The 26,522-nt window shown below is 40.8% G+C and overlaps 1 protein-coding gene across 1 annotated transcript in view; it reads right to left on the minus strand.

Moving 5' to 3' along the window:
- Positions 1-26,522, minus strand: part of ZC2HC1A (zinc finger C2HC-type containing 1A) — a 927,244-nt gene that overhangs the window by 148,564 nt on the left and 752,158 nt on the right. Inside the window, exon 7 of the mRNA XM_044066001.1 lies at positions 3,601-3,712. Coding sequence (XP_043921936.1) covers positions 3,601-3,712 — 112 coding nt within the window. The remainder of the gene's footprint in view (positions 1-3,600; positions 3,713-26,522) is intronic.

Here is a 26,522-nt window from a genome sequence, read left to right on the forward strand (position 1 = left end):
CAACACTGATATCTCCAAATTCCGACCCACTGCCATTCTATCCTCTATTTCAAAGATCCTTGAAAAATGTATCCACATCCAATTCCTTGACTATCTTAAAGACAATAACCTATCAGTAACCCAGCATGGCTTCAGACCTGGGCATAGCACCACTACAGCTCTAATATCCTTCTGTGAATCTGTAAATCAAGCTTGGGATGCCGGAAAGCTAGTCTCCTCTCTATTTCTAGAACTTTCCAAAGCCTTTGATAATGTATCCCACCCTCTTCTTCTTAGTAAACTCACCAACTTAAGAAAGTCCCCCTCCACCTTTCTCTAGTTTTCCAACTACATCACAGACAGACAAGCTAAAAAATGGCTATACTCTCTCCAGTCCTCAATACTACTACTGGTGTTCCCTAGGGGTTGGGAGGGTGGCCTAATGGTTAATGTGTTTGCCTTATAAACACAAGGTGCAGGGTTTGAGCCTCACAAGGGATAATTGGCTAGGCTTAAAATGGCTCACAAGGGCAGTCTGCTTAGTACTAATCTATGAACCTAATCTTTTGGGCCTCTGTTATTCAGCATTTTCATCAATGCTTTTCACTCTACTCTCTCTCAAGGCACAATCATCCAGTACGCAGATGACTACAATCATCTGCAGTGACAACTCTCCTCCTGAACTCCTGAAACTTACCCAGTCAGCACTCTCCTCCACTGAAATACGGATGACTAACAACCATCTTGCCATAAACCCTAAAAAAAAAAAAAACTTATGCTATTCACCCCCAAGAAAACCACTACTATAATTAAGGACTTTTTCTCCATACTCTCCCAGGATAACACTACTATTGAGGTTGTCACACATACAAAGCTATTAGGAGTCACCATAGATGAACACCTATCCTTCGACTTGCATATTCATAACAACAAAGAAAAAGCTCACCAAAAATTGGGCATGCTATACCACCACAATATATTCCTCACCTTCTCCTCAAAACTGTCACTTGCCTCCTCCTTCCTGCTCCCGTCTCTCCTCTATGGTGCTCCTCTCTTTATTAACATACAAGCCAACCTGAAATCCAAGCTAATTTTTTGCTTTAACAAACTTGCTAAATTTGTCACAAACACAAAAAATTCATCCCACCACTGTGCCTCACTCCACATACTAAACTGATAAGAACTTCCCCATCATCTCACATACATAGAACTAACTACAGCCCATAAACTAATATTCAACCCTACCAGATGCCCTGCCCTTTCCTCTCTATTTAAACCCTATCAGCCAAACAGACCCCTCCACTCAGAGAATCAAATGCTCTTGCAAATTAACAAACCAACCTTCTCTGCTGGCCAAATGCTCCACTCCTTCTCCACTGCTAAATTATAGAACTCCCTCCCACAAACCCTAAGATCCACCAGCAGCACATCTCTCTTCAAAAAGTCCTTAAAACAACACTTGTTGTCACAGTGGCTATGCTCATATATCAGTTCCTCACACTCCATAACTTGACTTTTTCTTTCTCTCACTACCACCTCCACTTCACTCCTTCACCATCCTACCTACCTCCTTAATCCTTCTTATTTCCTGACTAATAATCCTTTGCTACTATTACTTATACTCTTAGTTCAGCAAGGAATCTTATTTATGGCTGTATTGCCTCATTGCCTAAGTTTACTGTTGTTAATAACCTATTTTATTGTCATCTGTTGTTGTACTTGACATATTTCTTGTTTGCATAAATCATTATGGAGTTTTCTCCCCGGGCCTCCACTGAAAATGGGCACTTTTTGGCCCAGTGGACCATCCCGGTAAGCAAATGCAAATAAATAAATAAAACCTGTTTGCAAGGAGTCCTGGTGCAGAATTTCTTTAGTTATCTGTTCTGAAAGGGGTCAAACAGATCTACTTGAAGTGTACTCTACATCACTTCTCCGAAGACTCCAGGATGAAGCTTCCGTTCACGAGGATATGTCCTGGTCCTGCTCTCCTATATGCAACAAAGTTTTGCTCTGACGAAATGTATGAAGCCTGAAGAGTCACACTGAGTTGAGTTGCAATCTCCTATTCTATCTCTACATGTCTGCAAAGATGGTAAGATCTGATAACCCCTACATTGTTTATGTACATTGTTTATGTACCATATCACACTGACGTTGTTTGTGCAAACTTGCACAGGTGTTGGGGTCAGAGATGATTTAGGACTTTAAAAGCACTGATCACTCCCAATGTCTCATCTGACACTTATGTGCTCCTGTCTGTCTTCAGGAATCTACAGACCTTCAAGTTCAACCCCTTTTGAAACTGCTACCCACTCCAAGTCTGATGCATTTGTAGTGACAAACTGGAGATTGGTGGGAAGGAAGAATGGGCAACCTGGATTGAAAAATATCTGGTTTACCCACCACAGAATCTCCTCTTTACAAATCCCAGCAATGGGATCTGAAAGGACAAAGGGTAATGTCTAACCCAGAGTAATCTGAGGTACTATTGTATTTTCCTACAGTCTGGCTAGGGAAAGCACAAGAATCACTGATGCCATGTACCTAAAAATCCTGAGAAATTCCCTTGTTGTTTTGCCTTCAGAAATTCAGGAAGAAATGATAAACTGAGTCAGTCATAATAAATCTTAAGATATGTCTGAACTGTTCGCCATTAGGAATGTGACGATAGTAAAAATAGATTTAAGGGATGACTATGAAAACTAGTGAAGAAACCAGAAGTACAAGGGACTGAAGGGACAACATTTTGAACTTCAGAATCTTGACAAAAGAATCAGAAAAGAAAGCTCCAGAACAGGCTTCAAGGATCCTTTTCTTTTTTGGCAAAATAAGGGAGTGCTGTGTGTAAATGCTTATGTGAACACTGTGTGGAAAAGTTTATTAACTTAAATCTTACTCCGGTTTTGTGCATCTGGGGCAGGATACTGTACTTTTGAGGTACTGTCATTGCCTTACTTAACTCTGTACCAATTATTCTCTACTTTACTTGTTACAGACTGGTCAAGTCTCTGCTATCCAATGATGAGGTCTCTTTCTCATTATATGTATGAAAAAACTGTCAAGTTTTTCCTTCTTCTGCCCTAAGAAAAAATTTCTTAAAGCATCTCTGGGTGTCAGGCCAGTTCCTGTTGTGCCCCAGCCATTGGTGGGTGACTCTGTTGGGGCCGCTTGGTGTTCGTCAGACACCCCCCCCCCCCCGTGTTTTTCCTCGTCTGCTTGGTGTGGCAGATGCAGTCATCAACGACTATGGTATAGACACATCCTCTGTGGCTCTAGGGTTGCCCTTAGTGAGCAGATACAAATAAAGCAGATAAAGGATGCCTGGAACCTAGTAACTACAAATGGAATCACTGCAACCCAATGCTCTATTAAAAAGTTTTTGATCAACTTTTCAAATCTTGCTGGTGAAGGGACATAACTGGCACAACCTGAAGTTTAAGACCTAATATTCAAGATTCAAAGGGGAAAAAAATCATACTGTTGCAAACATACATACAGAAACACTGTCTATATAATTCATGTGCATGCAGAAAATACAACAATTTGTCAGCATGATCAGATTCAATCAAGGAAAAATAAAACTTAAAGAAATGTTTAGCTTCGTGAAATTCTGCTTACCCAGATGGCGGGCTTGTTATTGCTCCTGGACTTCTGTGAGCAGGAGAGAGAGACTGAGATTTCTTCCCTGAAGGCCCGGTAGGGGAAGATGTTACTTTACTAACAGCTACACCTGCAAATAAATAATAATAATAAGCATGCTTACTTTGCAAGCTCCTACAAATGTAAAATAAAGTAACCAGCAAATGCTACAAATCCACGTAACAAATACAACATCTAAATTAAATGTTGGCTTCTAATAAAGAGATATTCTTAATACTTGCCAAAATAGTTTTCATCAGCTAATAACACTAGAAAAACATATTTTCACAGGGTTTTAAGTTTAAATCAATTACCTTCAGCATATTAAGTTTTTCTCTTTTTCAATCTGTATATGGTTTCTGACTCCTTAATGTCCATACACCTATCAGTTAAATTGTCAAGGGAGTAGCATGAAAAGAACAGATACAACATACAGACTCCAATGCTCAAGCAGTAATTGTAAACTAAAGGATGCACAGTAAGTCAACATGCATAAAGTGTAGGAAAATACTACAGAAGTCATTATTCAAGAATGAGTACACAACAGAATTCTGTGGCTATATATAAGCTCAATAAGTGTAGAATACTTGAAACGGGGGCTAACATGTCGCCTGCCATTTAACCTCCAATTAATTTCATCATTAAACTGGTGTGCAGAGTCATAGTAGATGGTTTAGGAAGGGAAATGGCATTCCGTTAGACACAACATAATGAAGTTTATTTATTGAATAATTATGTAAGTTGTGATGATGTCAGGTAGTGCCAGCTATGTCACAAAGAGTAAGGAAGTGCATGTGTAACGTATGCCAGCATAGCTAGCTGGAGTTTTGTAAAGAATTTTATGTTATTTGTACATCAAACTGAGTTGTACAGATGCTTGTGCTAGAAATGTATTTGTAAAGCTGCTTGTGTTAAAAAAATGTATCAACAGTGATCCTGCTGGACAGAAAATAAATATATACCTATACCAGACTGTACTGTTGAAAATGAGGAAATGTGCAGGATGCTGTAAGAGAAGGAGTTATGCACAGTTCAGACTACCTTAAGAAAAATAGCCAGAAATTAAATTACTTGGCTTGGGCCATAACATTTTATCTCACAGGCCTGAATGCAGCCAGAGAAACAATGTCTGGTCTGGGATCCTACTCTTATTGCCCTTAGTGGTGAACTAACTGCTACCCTGGGGTGCAAGAGAATGGCTAGTTAGTCTCTCCAGGAATGATGAACGTATTGGAATTGTTTTACAGTCTCCAGATGCCATAGCAAAGATCTAGGTGTGCATTGTGACACATCTCGGCTAGATCCTGGTTTAGTTTCTAGTGGGGGTAGTGGGGGAACCACAGAACCACGTGACCAGATGTGATGTCATTCTATAGCCAGCAATGAAATTATTTTAGATATTAGTGAGAGATGTGCTAGTGTCACTCAGCACTTTGTTACTGGAAGTGATAACAAAGACACTCATCCACTTCATCTTGCATTGCTTTTGTAAGTAACTTAACTGGGGAACAGTAATGCTTCAGTTAGAAAATAAAGTGAGATTAGTTAAATACTGGTTTCTGCATCTGTCTGGGTCTTTCCATCTGTGTTATTTTTTATATTTCCTGTGAAATGAAACTCTGGTGTTTACTGTAAGTTGATATTCAGTATTTTCATATTTTCTATTTTATTATTAAAAATATCTGCATCTTTCAATGTGGCTTGTCTTTTAGAAAATAGTATAACCTTAGAGAGCAACTGCATTTATTTGGTGATACTGTAGGCTTCATGCTCCTGAAAGTCTTGCTGCTGGGTTAATACCCACTTGTATAAGTATCAATTTTACTAAGAATAATTGGGTACCCTGGTAAGTTCCTTAAAGTAGCTGGCTGGTGGCAGTGAATCTACCTTATAGTCTAGGCAGAGGGGGGCAGCTGGTAAATCTGTGCCAGCCTTTCCCAGGTGTGTGTGTGTGTGTGTGTGTGTGTGTGTGCATCAGCTACTTGGAATAGGGACACAGAGCACTGGTTTCTGCAGAGAGAAAGGTGGAAACTTATTTGGGGGGGGTCTGGAGAGGAAGTCTATTCCCAAGTCTGGACTCTGCTCTCTGTGTACTCTGAAGGGAGATTGTGTTTGGTGCAGAGAGCTGCATCTGAAAATACTATGTATATCTATTTTTGTCCTAAGTGAACATTCTCCACTGGTGTCAGTGGTGAGAAATGAGGCTCCATGATTACTGGTGCAGAGGAGAGACATCACACAAGTGCACACTGCAATTTCTACAGTACACCTTCCACATGCCCAAACTGTCAAGCAGCTCAGGCTGAGCTGACTAAAAGACAAGCATGGGCACAAAAGCCTCTCAGAGCCAAGTACACTTCTTTGAGGCATTTGAGGATCGACATTCTGCTTGTGCATTCCTTAGCTGTGCAGATAACTTCTCTGGGGAAAAACTTCCATTTTCCTATTTTTTTTACTGATGTTTTATTGCTTACCTCTTCAGGAAAGTTATTTTAAAGCTAGGAGTGCTGTTTTTAACAGACTGTATCGAGACTGTAAAGTACTTTTAAATGGAGAACTCAGCTGAATGGAGAACAGCCACTGTCATCCCTCTACACAAAGGTGGAGTGTCCACTGACCCAGGCAATTATAGGTCCATCAACCTAACTAGTCTGATCTGCAAGGCCATGGAATGTGTTACCATGGACCTTATAAACAAGGACACTGACAACCTCCACACACTTGAGCCCACACAGTTTGGTTTTGTCAAAGGGAGAACATGCCTGTTAAACTTGGTCGCCTTCCTCAAAACAGTCACCAAAGTCATGGACGAAGGGAAGACTGTGCACACTGCCTACCTTGACCTAGCCAAGGCTTTTGACACTGTTCCCCACTCGGGCATAATAGATAAACTCTCCCAACTAGGTATCAACCCATATGTTACCAGATGGGTAGTAAACTGGCTCACTGATCAAACCCAGTCAAAATAAGGGAAGCTACCTCTAGTAGTAGACCCATAACGAGCTGTGTACTCCAAGGATTGATCTTGGGGCCTCTATTGTTTGGGATATATTTTTGAGGTGCAAGCCAAAACCAGTGGTCTGTGGCTGACCAAGTTTGCAGATGGCTGCAAGCTGGGTGCCGTCTTAAATTCCCCTAGTGATGCAAACATCCTCCAAGAAGGTGACTGCAACTTATAACCAACAAAAATCACACTAGATTATTAATACACAAGTTCCAAACAGAGAAGTCACCACAACGCCCAGACAACCGCGGAAGTACACTTTATTAAATAAAAAAAACTAAAGACTTGGTGCTTTTGCCTACTTACATTTAGGCATCATCAGAGTCAAATTCACATTTCCATTAGTTCCTTTATATAACATTGTTTAATTGAATGACATAGTTAATTAAACAACAAGTGTCAATCCCCTTCTTAAAGGTATAGCATTAGGCTGCATATATTAAATTATTCATTTATTTGACATTTGTTTACCGGGGTGGTCTGATTGGGTCTACAGAAACCGTTTTCAGCAGAGGCCCTGGGAGAAAAGCACCACATACAGTACAATACAAATACAGTATAATCCAATACAATACAAATACAGTGTAATCCAATACGACAAAGATTACATTAGAAATACTATACAAAAAATAAGCTGAAAGAACAAACTGCTACAAGATGCTGTAATATATTACTAGACATCTAAACAGTTCTATACAGTTAAAACATTACAGACGATAACAGTCTCTCTCATTATATATGATGTAGAAATAGCAGCCAGAAAGTTAGTGATGCAGACATATAGTGAGAGAGAGAGAGAGAGTTAAAAAGAATAGAAGCAATAAAGCCTGAACAGAAGCTTAAGGATACGGTATAGAAGCAGAGAAGGAGTTAGAAGAGCTTTAGGATCTTGCAGTCTGTGAGGGATTGAAATGTGGAAGAGGAAAACCTGAGCATTAGACAGGCTTTATGCAGGAGCAGAGCCATGTACTTTTGAGATGACTTTTTAAAGAGACTTTGAAATGGGTTAGGCCAGGAGTAAACTTGGTAGCTAGAGGTAGTGAATTCCAATGTATAGAGACAAAGTATGAATACAGAGACTGACCAGGTTTTCTTATGGGTTTTGAGATAGCTAAGAGATTTTTGTCTTCTGATTGTAGGGATCGATTTGGTGTGCAAGGTGTGACTAGATTGGCTAGTGCAGGGCACTCAGTAGGCTTGAAAATAAGGTTGTGCAAGGTGGATAGCTGAATAAAGGCAAATTGGTTGGGTAGTTCAAGACAGTTTAATTCTAGGAGTGGTTTACAGTGGTGTGTGAGATATTGAGAGTTTGTGGCAAACTTTGCAACTTTGTTGTAGCACTGTTCCAATGTGCTTAGGGTAGAATTTTGTAAGTTAGTTAAGATAAAGAAGCGAGGGAAGCAAAAATGTTTTTGCAAGGGTAGTTTTGGTTGCTGCAGTAAAAAAAATGCTTTAAGAGTCCCAGTTTTTGATGAGATTTCTTTATATTTTGCTGTATATGGGGGTCAAATGAAAGTTTATTGTCAATGATAACACCTATAAGTTTGGTTTCCTGCAGTATTTCTATGGCAGTGTTGTCAGATGCAAAGATGTTGAAATGATCAGTGACAAGGAAGGTGTTATTGAGATGAAAGAGTACTAGTTTTGTCTTCTTTGAATTAAGAAAGAGTTGGGCATTTCTTAGCCAGGATTCAACTGCTGTAAAGGACTGATAAGTTTTTGAGAGTAGTTCTGGTAGTGATTTAGCAGTGCAGATTATGGTGGAATCATCAGCATATGAATGAGGGTCCCAGGGTGAGAGGCAGTACGAAGGTTGTTTGTGTAAATGTTGAAGAATAGGGGTCCTGGGATGGAGCCTTGGGGGACTCTATTACGATCCTTGAGGTTGCTCTGAAACCATTTTACTGTGTTATGTCAGAAGCCTAAGTTAGACAGCGTGTTCAAAAGTAAGGGGTGAGATACTGTGTCAAAGGCCTTGGAAAGATCAAGGAATACTGAGGTTGTATAGCATTCTGCATCTCTGGCCTTTTTTACGGTGTCTGTAAAAGATAATAGGGCTGTAACTGTGCTGTGGCTAAGGTGGAAGCCATGTTGGGTTTTGCTTAAAAGATTGTTTTGCAATAGATATTGCATTACCTGCTGATGGATACCCCTCTCGAGAATTTTGGATATGGGTGACAAGATGGATACAGGATGGAAACTGGATGGCTCAAAAGAGTTGCCTCCTTTGTGGATGGGGGTGATGCGAGATTGTTTCCATATGGTAGGTACTTCTGATTCAGATAAAGACCTAGTTATAAGGATACTGATTGGGTAGGTGACTTGAGTTAACAGCCAGTTTGAGCCAGAACAGGGGAATTAGCAGGGTGGGATAGTAGAATCCAGTCTCAGGTGGACTGTCAGGCAAGATCTTTGCTGTACCTTGTTGGAGCTCTGATAAGCTGAGAAAAAACATACAGATTTAAACTATTTGTGGGGGAGTTGGAAGCTATGGTTTGCCAGCTATATGCATGTCTCCTAAGATTATTGTTTCACGGTTTATTGTTTGAGATGTCCAAGATAAAATATTTTCCAACACTGGTATATTGTTACCTGGTGGGATGTACATTACTATTATGCAAATTATTTTTGATACACTGAGGTTCAAAAAGGAGATTAGTACCTCAGCATTGGAAAACATGGGTATACTATTTGTATAGGGTGTGATGATGAGTGTAGAGGGATACAGAAGTGCTAGCGTTTGTTCTTATAATATACACCCGTTATACAGTATACATGGATGAAGAATGCAAACTACTATGGAAAATGCAAGTTCTGGGAACAGATGTTGAAGGTAATGGGCACCTTAAAATCAGTATGCGATCAAGCCTCAGAAAAATACGCCTAATGAGAGCCAAGGTACAACTCCAGCAAAAGAAGACCTTGAGTAAAAAAGAGAGCTCTTGTAAGCTAGCAAAGAAATTGCCAAAAAGCATAGTCAATAAGCCTTCCAACAGCTTCACAGAAACAAAGTTAGACTAATGCCTAACGTTTTGGAAAAAAAACTACACCAATGCCAGGAGTCCTCAACAACAGAAGTATCTAGATATTAAACACAGAACGGGTTAAGATACATTACACTAAATGAAATTCACTAGTGAAACAGCAAGATTCACCAGTATGAGCAAGAATGCAATGAAAGGTAAAATGGCCAGTTACAGAATAAATAATCAGTGTAGGAACGTAACTAAAAGGTTTTGGGCAATTCATGACCCGACTGCTTTACAGAAGCAGGGTCAGCCTGGGGAATTATTGTCTTAACTGCATGAGAAAGTGAATAACAAAGGAGTAATGAGTAAAAAAAAGAGGGGGGAGATGAAGTGGATTACCCAAAACGCCATTGCATTTCAGACACAAATGCAAGATCTAAATGTCTGAAGGACAACTGCTACAAGTTTAACACACTGTGACCTACAAAAAAAATGCAGAATGGCAAAGTACAAAGATTTCAAATGGAGCAATGCCTGAGGAAGACAGAGTACACTGTCACAAAGGAAGGAAAGAGTATTTCTAGATCTCTTAAAGGCCTTTGACATGGTATCTCATGAGATACTACTCTCTACTCTCCACAACCTCTCCTTCCTACAATCAGCCTGAAACTGGTTCCACAGCTATCTACACGGACATCAGCAATAAGTAATCTGGGACGATAATATATCACCTCCCAGTTACTCCTGGAGTTCCCCAAGGGTCTATCCTTGTCCCTCTGCTATTCTCACTTTTCACTAACAACCTACATACTGCCACCACACAAGCATCTCTTATACAGTGCTCAGATGACTCTACTCATCTGCTCTGCCCCCACTCTACCAGAACTACAACAAATCACACAGGAGTCATTCTCTTCTGTAGAAAGCTGGCTATCCAATGCTCAGCTCCTACTCAACCCAAGTAAGACAAAACTTCTCTTGTTCCAACCTTCCAAAGCCACCCAAAACACCTCCCCCACTTCAACATTCTTGCCAAAGACAATACCATCATCTCTCCATCAGAACACACAAAATTACTCGGTGTGGAAATAGGCAACAAACTTAGATTTCACACCCACATATCTTTCGCAATAAAAAAAGTTCACAAGAAACTTGGTGCATTATATCGAAGATGCCAATTCCTAACCAAGGCGGCTAGAATCTCCGTAGCCAATTCCCAGCTAATCTCCACCCTACTCTATGCATCCCCTATACTTACCAACCCTAAACAGACAGACCTACATAAGCTGGATGCTTGTTACAACAAAATTGCTAAATTTGTCACTGGAACCTCCTACCACAGCCATCATTGTATCTCCCTTAAAGAACTAAGCTGGCTAGAACTCCCACAACTCCTTCACTTTAATCAACTCACCCTCACTCATAAACTTATTAACCACCCCCTTAACATCCCTTCCCTTCAAACTGTTCTCCAACCCTATCACTCCACTAGGCCCCTAAGATCAAGCAACAAAAATCAACTCACTGTTATCAAACCCAAAAACTCAGGAGGAGAAGCCATATTTTCATGTACCATATCTAAACTTTGGAACAATCTTCCACCCTCTATAACTACTCTACCTTCCAGCAGCCTTTTCAAGACTATGCTCAAATTCCACTTAAATTTGCACTGGCTTTGTCCTTGTTCTAATCCAGACTAACATCCGCACCCTTACCCCCCAGACTCTTAACCCAACTATACTACCGCCACTACTAACCACAGTCAGAAACAGCTAGTTGTCTTTACATACTTTAACATCTTGTCTGACAACTTTGTTACTAAAATTATAAACAAGAAACTATCTTAACTTGCAACATTTACTGTATATACGGTTGATAATCAATATCTTGTTATTATATTAAAGCCAACAACCTGCAATGTTGTCTACTATTGCTGCAACTTTGTATCTCTATTTATCATGTACATGACGTGGAGCTTTTCTCCCTGGGCATCCGCTGAAAAAGGACCTGTGTCCAGTCGGAATTTCCCGGTAAACAAATGTAAATAAATAAATATGGATGGAACTATCTACAAAAGGAGAGAAGCAGAGACATTCACAAATGGGAAGCTATGCAACAAAAGATCAGAAGGCAGCTGACAGATGTTTAACCTAAAACTTCTGAAAGACATTGGGTAGATAACTCATCGAAAATATTATTAAAGTAATAGCAGTAGCACAAGAGCTATGCCACAGACTTGCTAGAATAAAGGCAGAGCAGATATTGGGCATGGCCAAACTATATTAACCAGAGAAAATGAAATGATTAAAAGTACATCATTCTCCCCGAGTTTATCAGACAGACGAGAAGGCATAGAAACTTAATAATAAAACAAGGTTTAGTCAGAAGTAAAGATTCTACTACTGGAGACTGTCCTCAATCAAAATAAAAATTTCTACAGAAGGTAGCCTTGCTTAGATAACAGAGAAGCAAGAAAGAGTCTTCTGCTGGCTGGACACTAAGCCTACTAAACTACCCCTCGATAGCGACAGTATAGGAGGAAATGGAAAGAATCAGACAGGTATGACCTAAATTACTCTGCCAAAACGGAATATAAAAAAATAGTACAAAGATACTATGAATGGTTTCTAATGATTAGATGTTGTAAGTACCAAAATGCACTACACTGCAGAGTCCAAACCCTTTCGCAAAAAAGGGAACAAATTGCTAAGGATACAACAGCATCTGACCTAAGCATCTTAGCACCAGGACCACAGCAAATGAATCTGTAGGAAGAGTGTGGAGTAAAAATCCCATCATACAAATTCTATGGGTATTGTTCCTATACTGCTTTGTGCCTGCAATTTTTGGAGTATGGGTGGTAGAAGATGGACTTAGTTGTGGGGAGAAGGGAAATGCCATTTAGGGGGGATGCTCTTTCCAGTCATGGCATAACCCTTTTTTATAATAGAAAGCACCAGTGATCTACTGTGACATTCTCCCAGCTTGAGAATGGCTGAGTAAGCCTTTTAGAGAGGGGCAGAGCAGGACTGAGGAGTTGGGAGATGTTGATTTGTAGATAGCCATAGTGATTTTTTCCCAAAGGGAGGCCTCCCAGAAGTGGGATCCCTCTATGCTTTTTCTGGTATTTTCTGGGAGCCTTCTTGTGTTTATGAACAGTTCTAGAATCCCGTCTAACAAAAGTGGGCTTGGCTGGGCAACTCCTCTGGTATCTAGGCACAGAGATTAACAGAGTCTGTCACTGTTTTGCTTTGCTCTTGCATGGCTTTAAATAAGTTGGCAGCTTGTGGACTAAACAAAAGGTTCTTGTCTAAACAGAATCAGTAAGTTTGGCTTTGAAATCTTCTGACATGGTTTGACTGCGCAACCATGCATAACTGTGAATGACAGAGCCATTAGGAACTGCACTAGAAAAGGCCTCTACAGCATCATAACTACATTGTACACTGTGTTTTCTGCCTGAGTAACTTGATTAAGGACAACATTTATTGTGAGGAATCTGCCCCTGTGGATTCACCACTACCTTGTTTAAAGAACTGAGTATGGATAACAGGAACTTGGTCACTGGGGTTTGAGAAGTGATAGTCCTGAATGCCAGACTATTGGAGGTATAAACCTTTTTTCCCCACTTATCCATAGCCCTGCTACATTTGTCTGAAGGGAGGGAATTGACTTAGGAAGAAGTTTTGAAGTTTTATCAGAAAAGAGAGATACTGCAGAGGGGCATACCACAGGATTCATGTACAAGAACTTGGGTTCATCGGAAAGTTTATAAAATCTGTCTTGTCTTTTGGGGGCATGAGGATGTGAATCAGGGCTAGTTGAGTAAGACAGAAAAGCATTCAAGAAAGCCACCAGGGCTAGAGGGACAGGAGAAGCAGCTGAAGTGCCCATTTCCAGGAGTTTTTAGTATCTTTTCTTTTTATATGACGTCTATAATCTGTTTAGACTCCAGCTTCAAATAAAGCTTCTTCAACAGGACAGTCAGAGGAAACAGAGTCTTCATCATTAGAAGGCATTTGGTCAGAGAAGAGCATTTGAGAGCAGTATGCCAGAGAATGATCAGGGTCACAAGAATCTTCCTCTTCAAAAGAAGATGAATCCACAGTAATTTGTTGAGGTCTGAGATGAAGAAGTTGGGCAGAAAATGGAGGAGGTTACAGGGTCATAATGACCTTGAGCAGGACTTGAGAAAAATCCATCCATTCCTTCTCCCTAGACAGGGGAGGAGAAGAGACCTGTCAGTTCTTCTTTGGTGTGGCATCCACCTGAACCAAGCAGAGTGGTTCAGACATCAGATGTACCTTCATTAATTTACTGGGGATCTCTTCCCTAACTGAAATCTGTGTGATGCATCATGGGCCCCCTAAAATGATGATCCACTGTTCACCTTTTTCTGTGGGAGTAGTTTCCTCAATCGTAAGCTCTCTGAGGCCATACATGCCTCTGGCAGGGTCTTGGTAGAGTGTATCAGAGGTGCAGTCAGATGTACCATGGGTTTTGGAACTTCAGTGACTACTTCATTATAAGAAAAGGTATGAGTATTCAGCCTAGGCCTTTTGAGTTTGTTCTTGAGCGGTCTGGAGAAGTGGGATCCACCATCTTGCAGTGAGCCAAACACTTCAAACGGCGAGTCTCAAAGTGTTGAGCAAATCCAGACAGGATCCCAAAGGTTTCGGCACAAAAGATTGACAGGTGGAACACACCTTGTAGTTGTATTCCCCATCTAGGCAGAAGAGACACTGGGTATGTTGATCTTTGTATGGGATTTATTTACTGCACTTGCACTTACCCCTCCTTATTGACATCTAATATGGATATAGCACAGTTATTTAAATAAGTAAGTAAGGCTCCCCAAAGGGGCACTTATTTGTTTTAGTGAAGCTATGGTACCAATGGCCAAATGATGATCAGTCTAATGAATACGCGACCTGCATTCCAGCTGGTGGTGAGATAGTGGATCTGCATCTTCTTTCTGGCTGTAGAGAACTCAGCACAGCTCCTCATGGTATCCAGCAGAGTTCCTAGAGCAGCAGAGACCAGAAAAGACAAACTTTCCAGATTCTAAGTATTTTTTTCTGCATTTTCGACTTTTTGTGCCTTTCGACGACTATTTCTGCCTATTTTATTCAGTTATTACCTGTTTTTACTGTTTTTAATAGCTTGAATTGCTTGTTGCACTTCCTAGTTTAAGTTTTGCTTAAAAGTTAAACAACAGGCTAATACACTCAAGTGTACTAGCTTTTGATAGAAAACACAGCATTTATTGTATTTTCTGTTCTATCTGTTAAAAAAAACTTGAAAAAAACCCAAAAAAAATACTCGTTTTCCATACTTTCCTAATAGTTTGTTCCAGTGATCAGATTTTGCTGATCCCTGGGCTTTGTCTTGGTTCCTGTACTTCTCCATTTTCCTTGTTTGGTCAGGGAAAAGTTTCTTTACTCACCAGTGAGAGTGGGGAGTAGTGAACTGCCTGTTTGTCCTCAAAGGAGTGGTTTAAGGCAGTAACTTGTAGTTTATTGGCCATTTTGGGTCATTTCCTGTCTTTTCCAGCCCCCTGCTATAAAGCACGCGAGCACACAAGAGCAGCGGTTAATCAAGGTTAAACTATTCCTAAAGTCCACTCTTCAAATTTTCCCTTAGAACAGCTTTCCTTGAACTGTACTGCTGATCAAACTAGCGTATCCTATATCTAAAAAGCTCAGCTCTACTTGATTCCTAAGTAGACTATTCTCTATCTGTAAAGCCTAGCACTTGCTCCTAAAGTACTTTTTACTTTGATATAGCACTTTTATTATACATAGTACCCCACCAGCCTAAAACCCCTTTTTCGATCACCCACATCCCCCGAAGTCCTTTTAAAGTTTTTGTCTATTCCTTCTAGCATGTCGAGGGATCAGTTGCTAGTGTCCTCTCCTGATCAGCTGGTGAATCTGGGCATCTTGAGGCAATGTTACAATTGCCTCATGTACACAGAAAACCCTCTCCTTCTCCCACAAAACACAAATACATGCGAGATGCAACTATATAGCCAAACTGGAGGCTGAGCTCTCTCAACATAGGACTGGCAAGACCAGACAGGAGGAGAAGGTAACCACACACACCACAAACCCAGTCTCACATAGTACTATCACAACTTCAAATCATACACAAACACACAAAGACATAAAATCTACCAAAACAGCAGAGGCCACCAAAGCAGACACCCAAACAACTGCCACCTCAGGACACAACACATGCAACACATAGACCACATAGTCAGTGTGCCAAACAGTCACAGCCCTTAAGGCCAAACACAATGCCAGACACACTCGTTATTGGGGACTCCATAGTCAGACACACTGACGTCCCACTCACCAGACTGAGTAAGGAGAAGGTCACAGTAAGCTGCCTGAATCCGCCACATAGCACTCAGGTCTCTCAACAGCAGGTACAAGTTCAGTCATTGTCCATGCTGGTGTGAACGACCTGATCCCTGGACTACATGAAAGAGACATAGAGGAGCTCTCTGATTATGTAGCCCAGGCAGGTTTGACCTTGACCTTGAGCAGTATCCTACCTTCACCAAGAATGATGCCACAATACAGAGACAAGATGATCAGCTTTAATAATTGGCTTAAACTCTGGTGTCATTCAAAGGGATCAATGTCTGTCTGCCTGGGATGACATGCTGGACAAGCCACGCTGCCTCGCAGGATGGCTTACACCTGTCACCCTGGGCTTCCAGATATTGGCCCACCCCATAGTGCCTTTTTGGGCAGGGGGCTCTTGCCACATAGTGCCTTTTTAGGGCAAGGCTCAAATTCTAAACCTACCACCCTAGAACACAAAAAGGAAAAAACTAAGGGTAATGCTGCTCAATGCCAGAAGTCTCAACCTCAAGATGCACTTTCGAAGCCCTTCTCAGTATGGAGAACATCGATGTCTGTGCTGTGACTGAAACCTGGTTCAAGGCTCCTGACAGCACCCCGGCACTATCAGGTTTTACCTCATATCATGCGCCCCAAAATCCGGACAACACCAAGAAAGGGGTGTCCATATTCATCGGAGACCATCCAGGTGCAATTAACCATAGGCAACACTGCTCTGCAATTTGTAGCATGTTACAGGCCACCCTCTCAAACTCAGGAGCCCCACATAACTTTCCTGAAAACACTGGAGGGGATAAATGTATCTCCAAACACCATCATACTAGGTGATTTCAACTACCCGAATATAGAGTGGGATCACTACTAACACTCTAGCCCAAAGGTTCCTAGAGTTCATAAACTCAAATGCCATGGAACAACTAGTCACCATCCCCACAAGAGGAGAGAACATACTAGATCTCATCATCACGAACATGGGGTCACAATGTTCAACACCTCACTGGTGAGATCAGATCATAAACTAATCTCACTGGAAGTCCACATCCCGCCTCCACCCCAGATAAAAAAGACCACAGTGAAGAACTTCTCAAAGACTAGTGTGGTCTCTTTCAAGGTCCCCGAACCTGCGGAAACCATTACTCAAGCCACTGAATCACTTACAAATGCCTTCTACCAGCACCTACAGGACTGCATGGATCAGGCAATCCCAAACAAAACAAAGACTCTTTGTACCAAAGGCCAGTCTGGTGGACCCCAGCCATAAACAAGCTCTTCAACAAAAGGAGGAAGCTACTACAAGACAGAGCAAAATCCTTAAAAGGGAAGACACCCTTGATCATTATAAGTAAAAAACTAAGATCTCTTATAAAATCATCCAAGGCAAATTTTGAGAGAAAAGTCGCTAAGGACTCAAAAGACAATCATAAGGCCTTTTTTAGCTATGTTAGAAACCTGGGAGGAAACTCCCAGATATGCTCAGAATTAGTTCAAAATGATGTAAAAATCACTGAACCTACAGACATTGCCAACATACTGGCTGACAGGTTCAGTGCAAATACCAAAGGAGAGATATCTATACCAGAGGATTGTAGCCCCCAAACATCTCAAGCGCTCAGATGAGAACTGCTCTCTAAAACACAGCATCCATGGGACCAGATGGTGTTACTCAATGAGGAATTAAACCCGCAGTTAGGGCAGCTGTTTAATCTTGGCCTCACCTCAGGATACGTACCCAAGGGTGGCGCGCGGGCAACTGTGGTCCCACTTCACAAACCGACCCTGGAAATTACCGGCCCATCAGCTTGACAAGCCTGGTCTGCAAAGCTATGGAGAGGATCATAATGGAACTCATAAATAAAGACATAGGGGACTTGCAGACATTGGATCCAACCCAGTTTGGCTTTGTCAAAGGCAGATCATGCCTTTTAAACCTGGTTGACTTTTTCGAAACAGTCACCAAGGCCATTGATGAGGGCAAGGCAGTCCACACAGCCTACCTTGACCTGGCAAAGGCTTTCGACAATACCCCACTCAGGTATCATTGAAAAACTCACCAGCTTAAATGTGTCCCACAGGCCTGGGATCTACTTCTCAGAAGTACAAGCAAACACAGGAGGGTTATGGCTGACAAAGTTTGCAGATGACTGCAAACTACACAGATATCCTTCAGAAGGGTCTTACAGAAGCGGATAACTGGTGCCAGAGCCATGGCCTAAAGTTCCAAAATGCATAGTCATACCCTTCGGGAAAACAAGGTTACCCCTAGCTACCATATAAGTGGCAATCCACTAAGCACAGAAGAGGTTATCAGGGATCTGGGGACCCAGGTTGACAGTAACCTTTCGTTTGACACAAGTAGTTAGGAAGACCTTCTACACTGCCCACCTGATCATGAAGGGATTCACATCTAGATCAAGGCAGGTCCCTGTACTCACTCATCAGACCAATGACTGAGTACAATGCCCCATTCGAATGTATCTGACCTGACACCTGCAGCAATTAAGTTCCTCACCAAAAGGATAAAGGGTCTCAAAAATATGTCTTATGCTGCCCGACTGAAGGAACTCCAGCTCTATTCAGTCGCCACTGCCTGCTCAGAGGTGACCTATGCCTGACATACAAGGCCATGTCCAACCCGGAATTGATGAACATGCTTCACCTCAAAATCTAAATCCATCAGAACTTGGAGGGACAGATTCATCACCCAGACTCCCTATGCTGTGGAACAAAATCATGTGAGGCAGAGCATGTTCAAGAGAAATCTTGACCAATGGATGGGAGATCGCAGGTATAGATTACCTCAGTGTCACTGCTTGACAGAGGCACAGCAAAATAATGGGCATAGTATCCTTCGCTTATAATAAATGCCCTTGGGCAGATAGCCTAGTATGAACCTATGAACCTATGAATATGTGTACATCTGCCTATATATCCCTACATTTACGAGCTGAGGTCGCATGTCAGATGTATGACCTACAGAAGATTAAGCTTTCGTAACCCAGTCAGATGTCAGCAGTGATAGCCCACTGATTTGGAATACTGCAACAGTGATTTCAGTTAGAACATCTGGAGAGAACTGTAGGATAAGATAGTATACGCATGCTAGATTAATCGAGATCGCTCATTGGGGAAGGTGTTTTCTTTGGGGGAAGGACCGAGCTACAGGAAGGCAGGACAAGGTAATTCAGAAAATGTATTCTGTGTGATATATGCATCTGGAATTGTATGAAGGGTAAAGAGATAGTGAGGGGGATAAAAATGACAGGGGCATGGCAAACTTTAGGAGCTCTCTAACAGCAGTTAAAGACTGAAAGGAAGGAGGATACTGGTATTTTTATGGGTGCAGTGTGAGGAGCAGAAAGAGAAGGAAGTAATGAGGATGGTGTAAAAGAAAGAAGACAAGGTAAGCCGAGTGTAGGGAATGTACTGGATGGCAACAAGGAGTAGACTAAGATATGTAGAGCATGGAGTCTGGTCAGGAGGGAGGCAGATACCAAGAATTCTAGTAGATAAAAGAAATATTTCCTTCGATACCCATGCTGCCAAAGTGGTTAGAAAATCCTTCTATGTGACCCATCTGATCACAAAAGGGTTTGCATCAAGATCTAAGGATGTAATGGTGCCCCTCTACTCTTCCCTCATCAGACACATTACTGAGTGCAATGCACCAACTGGAATGTACCTGGCTAGACATCTCCAGCAGCTGGGGAGACCACAGAGGTACCTAACCAAGAGGATTACTGGCCTGAAACAGTTGCCCTATGCAGCATGATTGAAAAAGCTAAGACTGTTCTCTGTTGCATACTGCTTTCTCAGAGGCAATCTCTGTCTAATGTACAGAGCCATGTCCAACCCAGAATTGCTGAACATGCTCCATCTTAGCAAAACCAAATCTACTCGAGCAACACGCTCTAGGGATATAAATCTCAACAAAACAATGAATAGAACATGCTGGAGGAATAGATTCCCTTCGCAGAGACTTCCCTTACTACGGAACAGGGTCCCAATCTACATAAGACAGAGCCCCTCACTATCACTCTTCAAGAGGAACCTTGATGAGTGGATGGGTAACAGAAAGTTCACACCGGGGATCACACCAACAGCACTACTAGATAGGGGCCAAGGGTACTAGCTGCTAGTACAAGGTTCTAGGGAACTACTAAAGGGGCGGTGAATACCACACAACGTGGCTGGGCTAATATATGCCTTCAGGCAGATAGCCCAGTACCAACCTATGAACCTATATATGCATTGAATTGTGAGTGACTAGTTGGTGTACAGGATAAATGTAGGGTGGCTTAGTCTTATTAGAAAGTATACAGAGAATGATAATAAAAGAATAGGTACAGACTATGTGGATAAGCAGGAATAATTCAAAATATAAAATAATAATATGGAGTAATCAGTAAAGATTTATGGGTATGTGAGGTAGAGTCAGGAAATGGATAGGTTGCATGAATGTTGGTGAACAGAGAGAGAGAGACGAATGGATAAGAGATGGAGTAGTGGAAGAGGGTTTATGGAAGATGAGGCAACCAAAGGCAGGACCAGTAGAGGACATGTAGGTTAAAGTTAATGCATAATTGGTACAGAGCACCTTAGAGAACAAAAAGAAACAAACTGGTGGGAGGGGTGCAAGTAGAGGGAAACATGTCTTAGAGAGATAGACTATCTACCCATGTGGTAGCATTGTAAGAAAGTAAGAGCACACTAGAAAGCATGCAGAAGACATGTGACCATTATGTTTGTTTGGAGAAGATGAAGAGAAGTGAAAGGAAATGGAAACAGTGGACAAAAAACTATTGGAAGAATAGGTAAAACAGAAATTCTGAAGAGATGCTAGAGGGGAAGTAGAATGAGACAACAGATAGATTACAGAAAGGATAAAAAAAAAAAAAAAAGAACCGGGATGGGAGGTGTGGGGCAACAGAATACAAGAAATACAGGAGCTCGAAATGAAACACAACAGCAGTGAGTCACACTGAGATGAACAGCAATGTAGAGAGATGGTAACATTGCTCAATCAAGTAATGAGTTATGGGGATAGCTGCTGGGTGGTTAAAGTAGGGAGCTGGGTAACTAAGGAAACAGCAAATCCATCACCATTATAAGTATAAACTACATGGATAGTGCATTACTGAACAGTGTGGGGGAAGATCAGAAAAACTGGATGGGTGGGATTTAGAAAGTAGGAAATTGGGGCTGTGTTTAAAAGGTAGGGTAGTGAGAACTTCTTTAGACTTTAAAAATAAGGTGAGAACACAGTGGAGTGGTACTCTGCTAGGAAAGTTGGTGCTTGACAGTGTGCTGATATCATAGGGAACAGGCTAGCAGTGGTGTAACGGATTAGATATAATGTTTGGAATGCCAACATGCAAATGCTTGTATGTACATAAAGAATTGTTCATATCTGAAAGTAACTGTTCTTTCCAAGATAAAGGACGGAAGCTTCCTGTAGAAGGAATGAGTGTGTATTTGCTACACATTGCATTATGGACTGCACAAGTTTCTGGAGTCTTGTAAAAAAAAAAGTACTACACTTATAAGTTAAGAAATGTAAAAAGTTATATATTTTTATTAAAGTAGGCAAACTGGACAACCAGGGCCTAAAGCACAATCAGTCTTGTTACATAATGACAGGAGGTGGAGCTGGTATAACGATTAAAGTCTTTATCTCACATATACAAAATACAGGGTTTGATTCTAACCTCTAGTTATTGGCTAGGCCTATAACAGTCTGCAGACTGATAGCCTAATATTTACCTATGAACCTATGACAGAAAAAATGAGAAAGGTTGGAAAAAGAATACATAAAGGGAAAACGGTAATGTATACACAGACATGACAGTTTCTGAGTTATAAGAATTACAAATTCAACAGATCAATTAATGATGAGCATTTTGATCAAGAAACAAAATGTAAAGGCTATTCAGGACATATAGCTACACAGAGCATTTTCCTGGTGGATAATCAGACTGGAGATAAGCTTTGCAAAATGTAGATGAGCTTTGTACAGTCAAGGGCAGAGCATTCCATAGTTTGGGAAGCCAGTAAGTTAAGGCCTTTGGAGAAGCATGCCAGTGTAAGAGTAGGGCTAGCAATGTACAAGGATTAGAGACAATTTAGCATAGGCTGCAAGCTGAAGTTTTGTGCTTGAGGAAGGAACTCAGTATAGGACAGTGCTCCACATTAAGATCTTTGCAGAGATGGGACCAAGAAGTAAGGATTTATGTATGCTATGGATAAGACTTCAGCTTTAGCAAGGAAAGTACAATGGGGTTCTTATTAGACTGCATCATAACTTAGAAATTCTATTTTAGAGGACTTGAAGCCTCTTGTAGTTTGTATAAGAGCCACAACTGACCAAAGGAATGTCATGCGCCAGAACAGGGACAAACACTCCTTTTCCAGTGGTGCTACAACAGTCATGGGTTAGAATATGAGCAGTTATGTGGCACAGTCTCTGAACAACCTTAAGCTTAACTGGTATGGTGTCAGTATGGATTCTAAAAGTGAGCTACTTAAGTTGAATCATAAGTCAAGAAATGCAAAATGCTGGACAGAGCCACCTAGACATTAAGTTACACATCACGTATTAGAGACCTATGAGGGGCACTTGACACTTCTGAAGAACAAGTTTGTTTGTTTTTTTTTTGTGATATTACTATTGAAGAACCAGAAATGAACCAATCCTTCACTACTTCAAGGTGGCTAGTAAAATCTGAGCTGATATATTCTGTTGAAGCAGTCTATATTATCAAATCAGTGTAGAAAAGTACAGCTAATGCAGAAAGCATTTATAAAAAGAATGAAAAGCAGCAAGTCAACAGAGGAAACTGAAAACTTAGATTTTGGGAAAGCTTTACAGGATTTGCCAGTGTGGCTGGGTGGGGGTGGTGGAGACAAGTGAAAGGACAAATATATCATTTGAATGAAAGAAGGGACTGACCTTCTTGGACTTTGAATGACTGTTCACTAAGATAACTGTTTATTCAGTTAACAGCAATGGGGGCAATTTTGTGGAATTAATTCTTGATGAAGGGTGATGGACATTGTGAAAAGCTCTTGTAAGGTAAATAAAAACTATTCTGGTAAGTTTGTCATCGTCTACACCATTAAATATGTGGTCAGTGAGGCATAAGTTGGCTTTTAATGTATTAATGTCCTTTCTGAAGCCTTGTTACGTAGGTTTAAGAGGTTGAATGTATTTTGTAATGACTTGCTCCACTAGGGAAAATAGACTTATGGAACAGAAGGAAGAGAAAGTACAATTGTGGAAGTAAACTTGTTTATAACAATAGATGTTTGAACAGATCACTGTTACAGTAGCTCAAGCTACATGGAACTTCCTACCAAGGATCAGACCAGCTGGCTAAGTTCCAAAGCTTTAAGGCACCTTACACGGGGACAGCAATATAAAGTCAGAGGCTAGGATGCCAAAACTTTACAGCCTTCTTGCCTCAGAAGAGGGAGGCCAGACCCCCGACAGACAGGAATACAAAGAATAACAACCCCCCCCCCCCGGCATTAAACAGTAAAAAAGAGGGGATGAAATCCCTGAAAATGGAGGAAGGAAATCCAACTTCCAGTTGTAGCCTTTCTGAATGATTCTCAGAATCCAAGAGTTTGAAATTATACGGTGTCACAGAGGAAATTGAAAACCTAGACTTTGGGGAAACATTTACAGGAATGCGGGGGGGGGGGAGGATCCTACTTTCTTCTGTGAACCTCAGTGCGATCGCTTTTTAAAATTTTGTTTGCTTGTGCCTTGCAGGGAAAACTTATTCTGTTTTCCAAAAAATTAACCTGAACTGGAAAAGTTACTATTACATTCTGGCAAGGAGGGTTGACCCCCTGAATTAACTTTTCCCCTTCATCAAACCCAAGGAACGCAACAGATGATGGAGAAAATAACACTTGTTTATCCAGGAAAGTATTCAGAATCTCAGTTTTGACATACTCTAGTAAATTCCGAGAATGTAATCATGCAAATCATCTTTTCAAAGACCCAGTGGCAGCTGCTATACAAAGAGTGCTAACAGTATCATAATCACATTTTAGACAATGGTTGCTTAACTGAGACACAGAGGATGCTTATGAATTTAGAGATGCCTTAGTTTCTGAAGAAGGGATGTCAGCCAGCAGAAACTTAGACATGCAAACCTCACAACTCACTGTTCTGAAGGCCATGGTGAATATTTATTTATTTGTCTTTGTTTACCGGAAAAGTCCGACAAGGTAATACCCATTTTCAGTGGAGGCCCGGGGAGAAAAGCTCCATTTCCTACATTACATTATACTAATTTCCAGTCAAACACAGAGTAGTTACATTTCTATTTACATGTATACACAAACAACAGTTACATTTTTATTTCTACACAAACAATAGGTACATTTACACATATAGATTCTAAGATTTTATACAGGTGGAATTTACTAAAGAGAAAGCACACATGCAGCTTAGTAGACTGTACAGGCAGCAGTTACGTATAAAAATTTTGTCATTTGAGTAAGAGGTTGAGAATATTATTGTTAAGGATAGTATTTGGATAGTAGTAATACTGTACAGTGTAAAGGTTTTAACCCTGTGATGAGCATGTACAGGACCAGGATTGGTTAAGATGGCGTGTAAGCAGTGGATTAAGAACTGCTGAAAGAAGTATAAACATTCTTTCCAAACGAAAGGCTGTTCCCAACTTTTCAGAAGAAACAGGGCTAGTTACCATAACGAGTTTGGCAGAAGCTTATTTTGGCAAGAGAACTAACTGCAGGATCTGACCTTGGATTAGAAAAAGGAATTTGTGGGTCTGGGACACACACATAAATCATATATATATATATATATATATATATATATATATATATATATATATATATATATATATATATATATATATATATATATATATATATATATGTATCTGTCAGGCAAATTGCTGTCTAGAAAGAAAGCTTGGTAACACAGGAGGAACATATGTAAGATGACAACTATCTGTGACAAATCCTAATACTTTTGCTGGGATTCTGCTATTTCTTTTCATTTTCACTGAAACAAATCCTTCATTCTGGCAAAAAGTGTCAGAAAAAGACAACTCTGCAGGAAGGGAATCTACTCAGAATCAGATGCCCCACTCTGTGGAATAGGAACTTGAGAAATGCAACCTAAGTCTAAATCACGTTCCTCAGACTGGAAATCAGAATCTGAGAGAGAGAGAGAAAAATCTTTTCCTTTGTAAATGGTGAGAAGATTCAGTATGTTAAGACTGAAAGGCTTTAAAAAGAACTTTAGCACCACGCAGCCAATTATTTTTATTGGTTTTAGGAGAAGATAAATGTCTAACCAAGGTTTATTTTTCCTAGGGTATCCCTCTGAAAGATAGTGGCAAGAAGGACTGTCCCTGGGAAAATTAAGTTTTGCATTTTGGTTTAGCAAAGGATCATCACCTGGTCCCTTTCCCAATGCATGTAATAGTGGTTCTCCCTTAAACAACAACAGCAGATGAACAGATGCTAAGGACATGCCTGCCTTCTGGTCCTTAGTGGCTTCTTGAGGAGCAGTACCAGAAGGACATAATGAAAGAGATGAGCAGTCCAATGAACAACAGATAGACACAGAGAAGGTGAAGGGAAAGCCAACGTTAAGACAGAAGCCATCCAGATAACTTTTCCCTTCTTGCAGCTCAGTGAGGGAACTTATCAAACTACTATGACTCAGGTTCATGTCCTTGTTAGATAAAGGTGTGTGTGTTCTTTAAAGAGCATGTCTTACTTCCTGACAGAAACGTTAAGTTCTGAGGTAAAATAAAATTCTTTAGTGCTAATCACCAAACAGCCTTGCCCCAGTCTCTTAACACTTTGACAGAAAGTAACAGTTTTCATCACAAAAAATAAATAAATACATTATAAGGGCATACTCACAGGGACCCAGGATAATCTGTCTACTGAAAACGGTGACTGATAAGTGGGTAGCAGAGCTTAGGGGAGTTGGTGAAATAATCTGACTGGAATAATAAATCTTGAGGTAAAAAAACTTTTAATGAGAATCTCTCAAAACCGCAAGTCTTAGTCCCTAGTCACACATTTTGACAAAAAATTAAAAGTTATGTACTTACCATAATTAAGCATCTGTGCTGTCCATTCTCATTCTTCCTCAACGTCGGCTGTATATTCCAGACTTCAGACCAAGCTCTCCAGCTCATCCCTCTACCCATAATGCCCTATTGCATCTCCCACTGCCTCAGATCAAGTTTGTTGCTGTACATCCCTATAGTTAGAGACAGGTATAGCTTAATAGAGAAATGCAGGGCTCAAACCCAAAACTGTAGGTTCCAAATACAGTCTAACAGGTCTCTATAAAAACGGATGGGGAATGGATGGAAAGGAATTTGAGGAAGAATGAAAATAGACAACATAGATGCTTAGTTATGGGTGAAGTACATAACTTTTAAATCTGATGTTCTTTTCACTGTTCATCAACGTACAGGACAGAGTCCCCAGCTACACTGAACCTGGGTGGCCTTCATGGAAGAATATTCTGGAGAACCACCAAACCAAAGGCAG

This window comes from Protopterus annectens, chromosome 3.part0, assembly GCF_019279795.1.
Source record: "Protopterus annectens isolate FY-2018-M chromosome 3.part0, PAN1.0, whole genome shotgun sequence".
In the NCBI taxonomy this organism is placed as follows: domain Eukaryota; kingdom Metazoa; phylum Chordata; order Ceratodontiformes; family Protopteridae; genus Protopterus; species Protopterus annectens.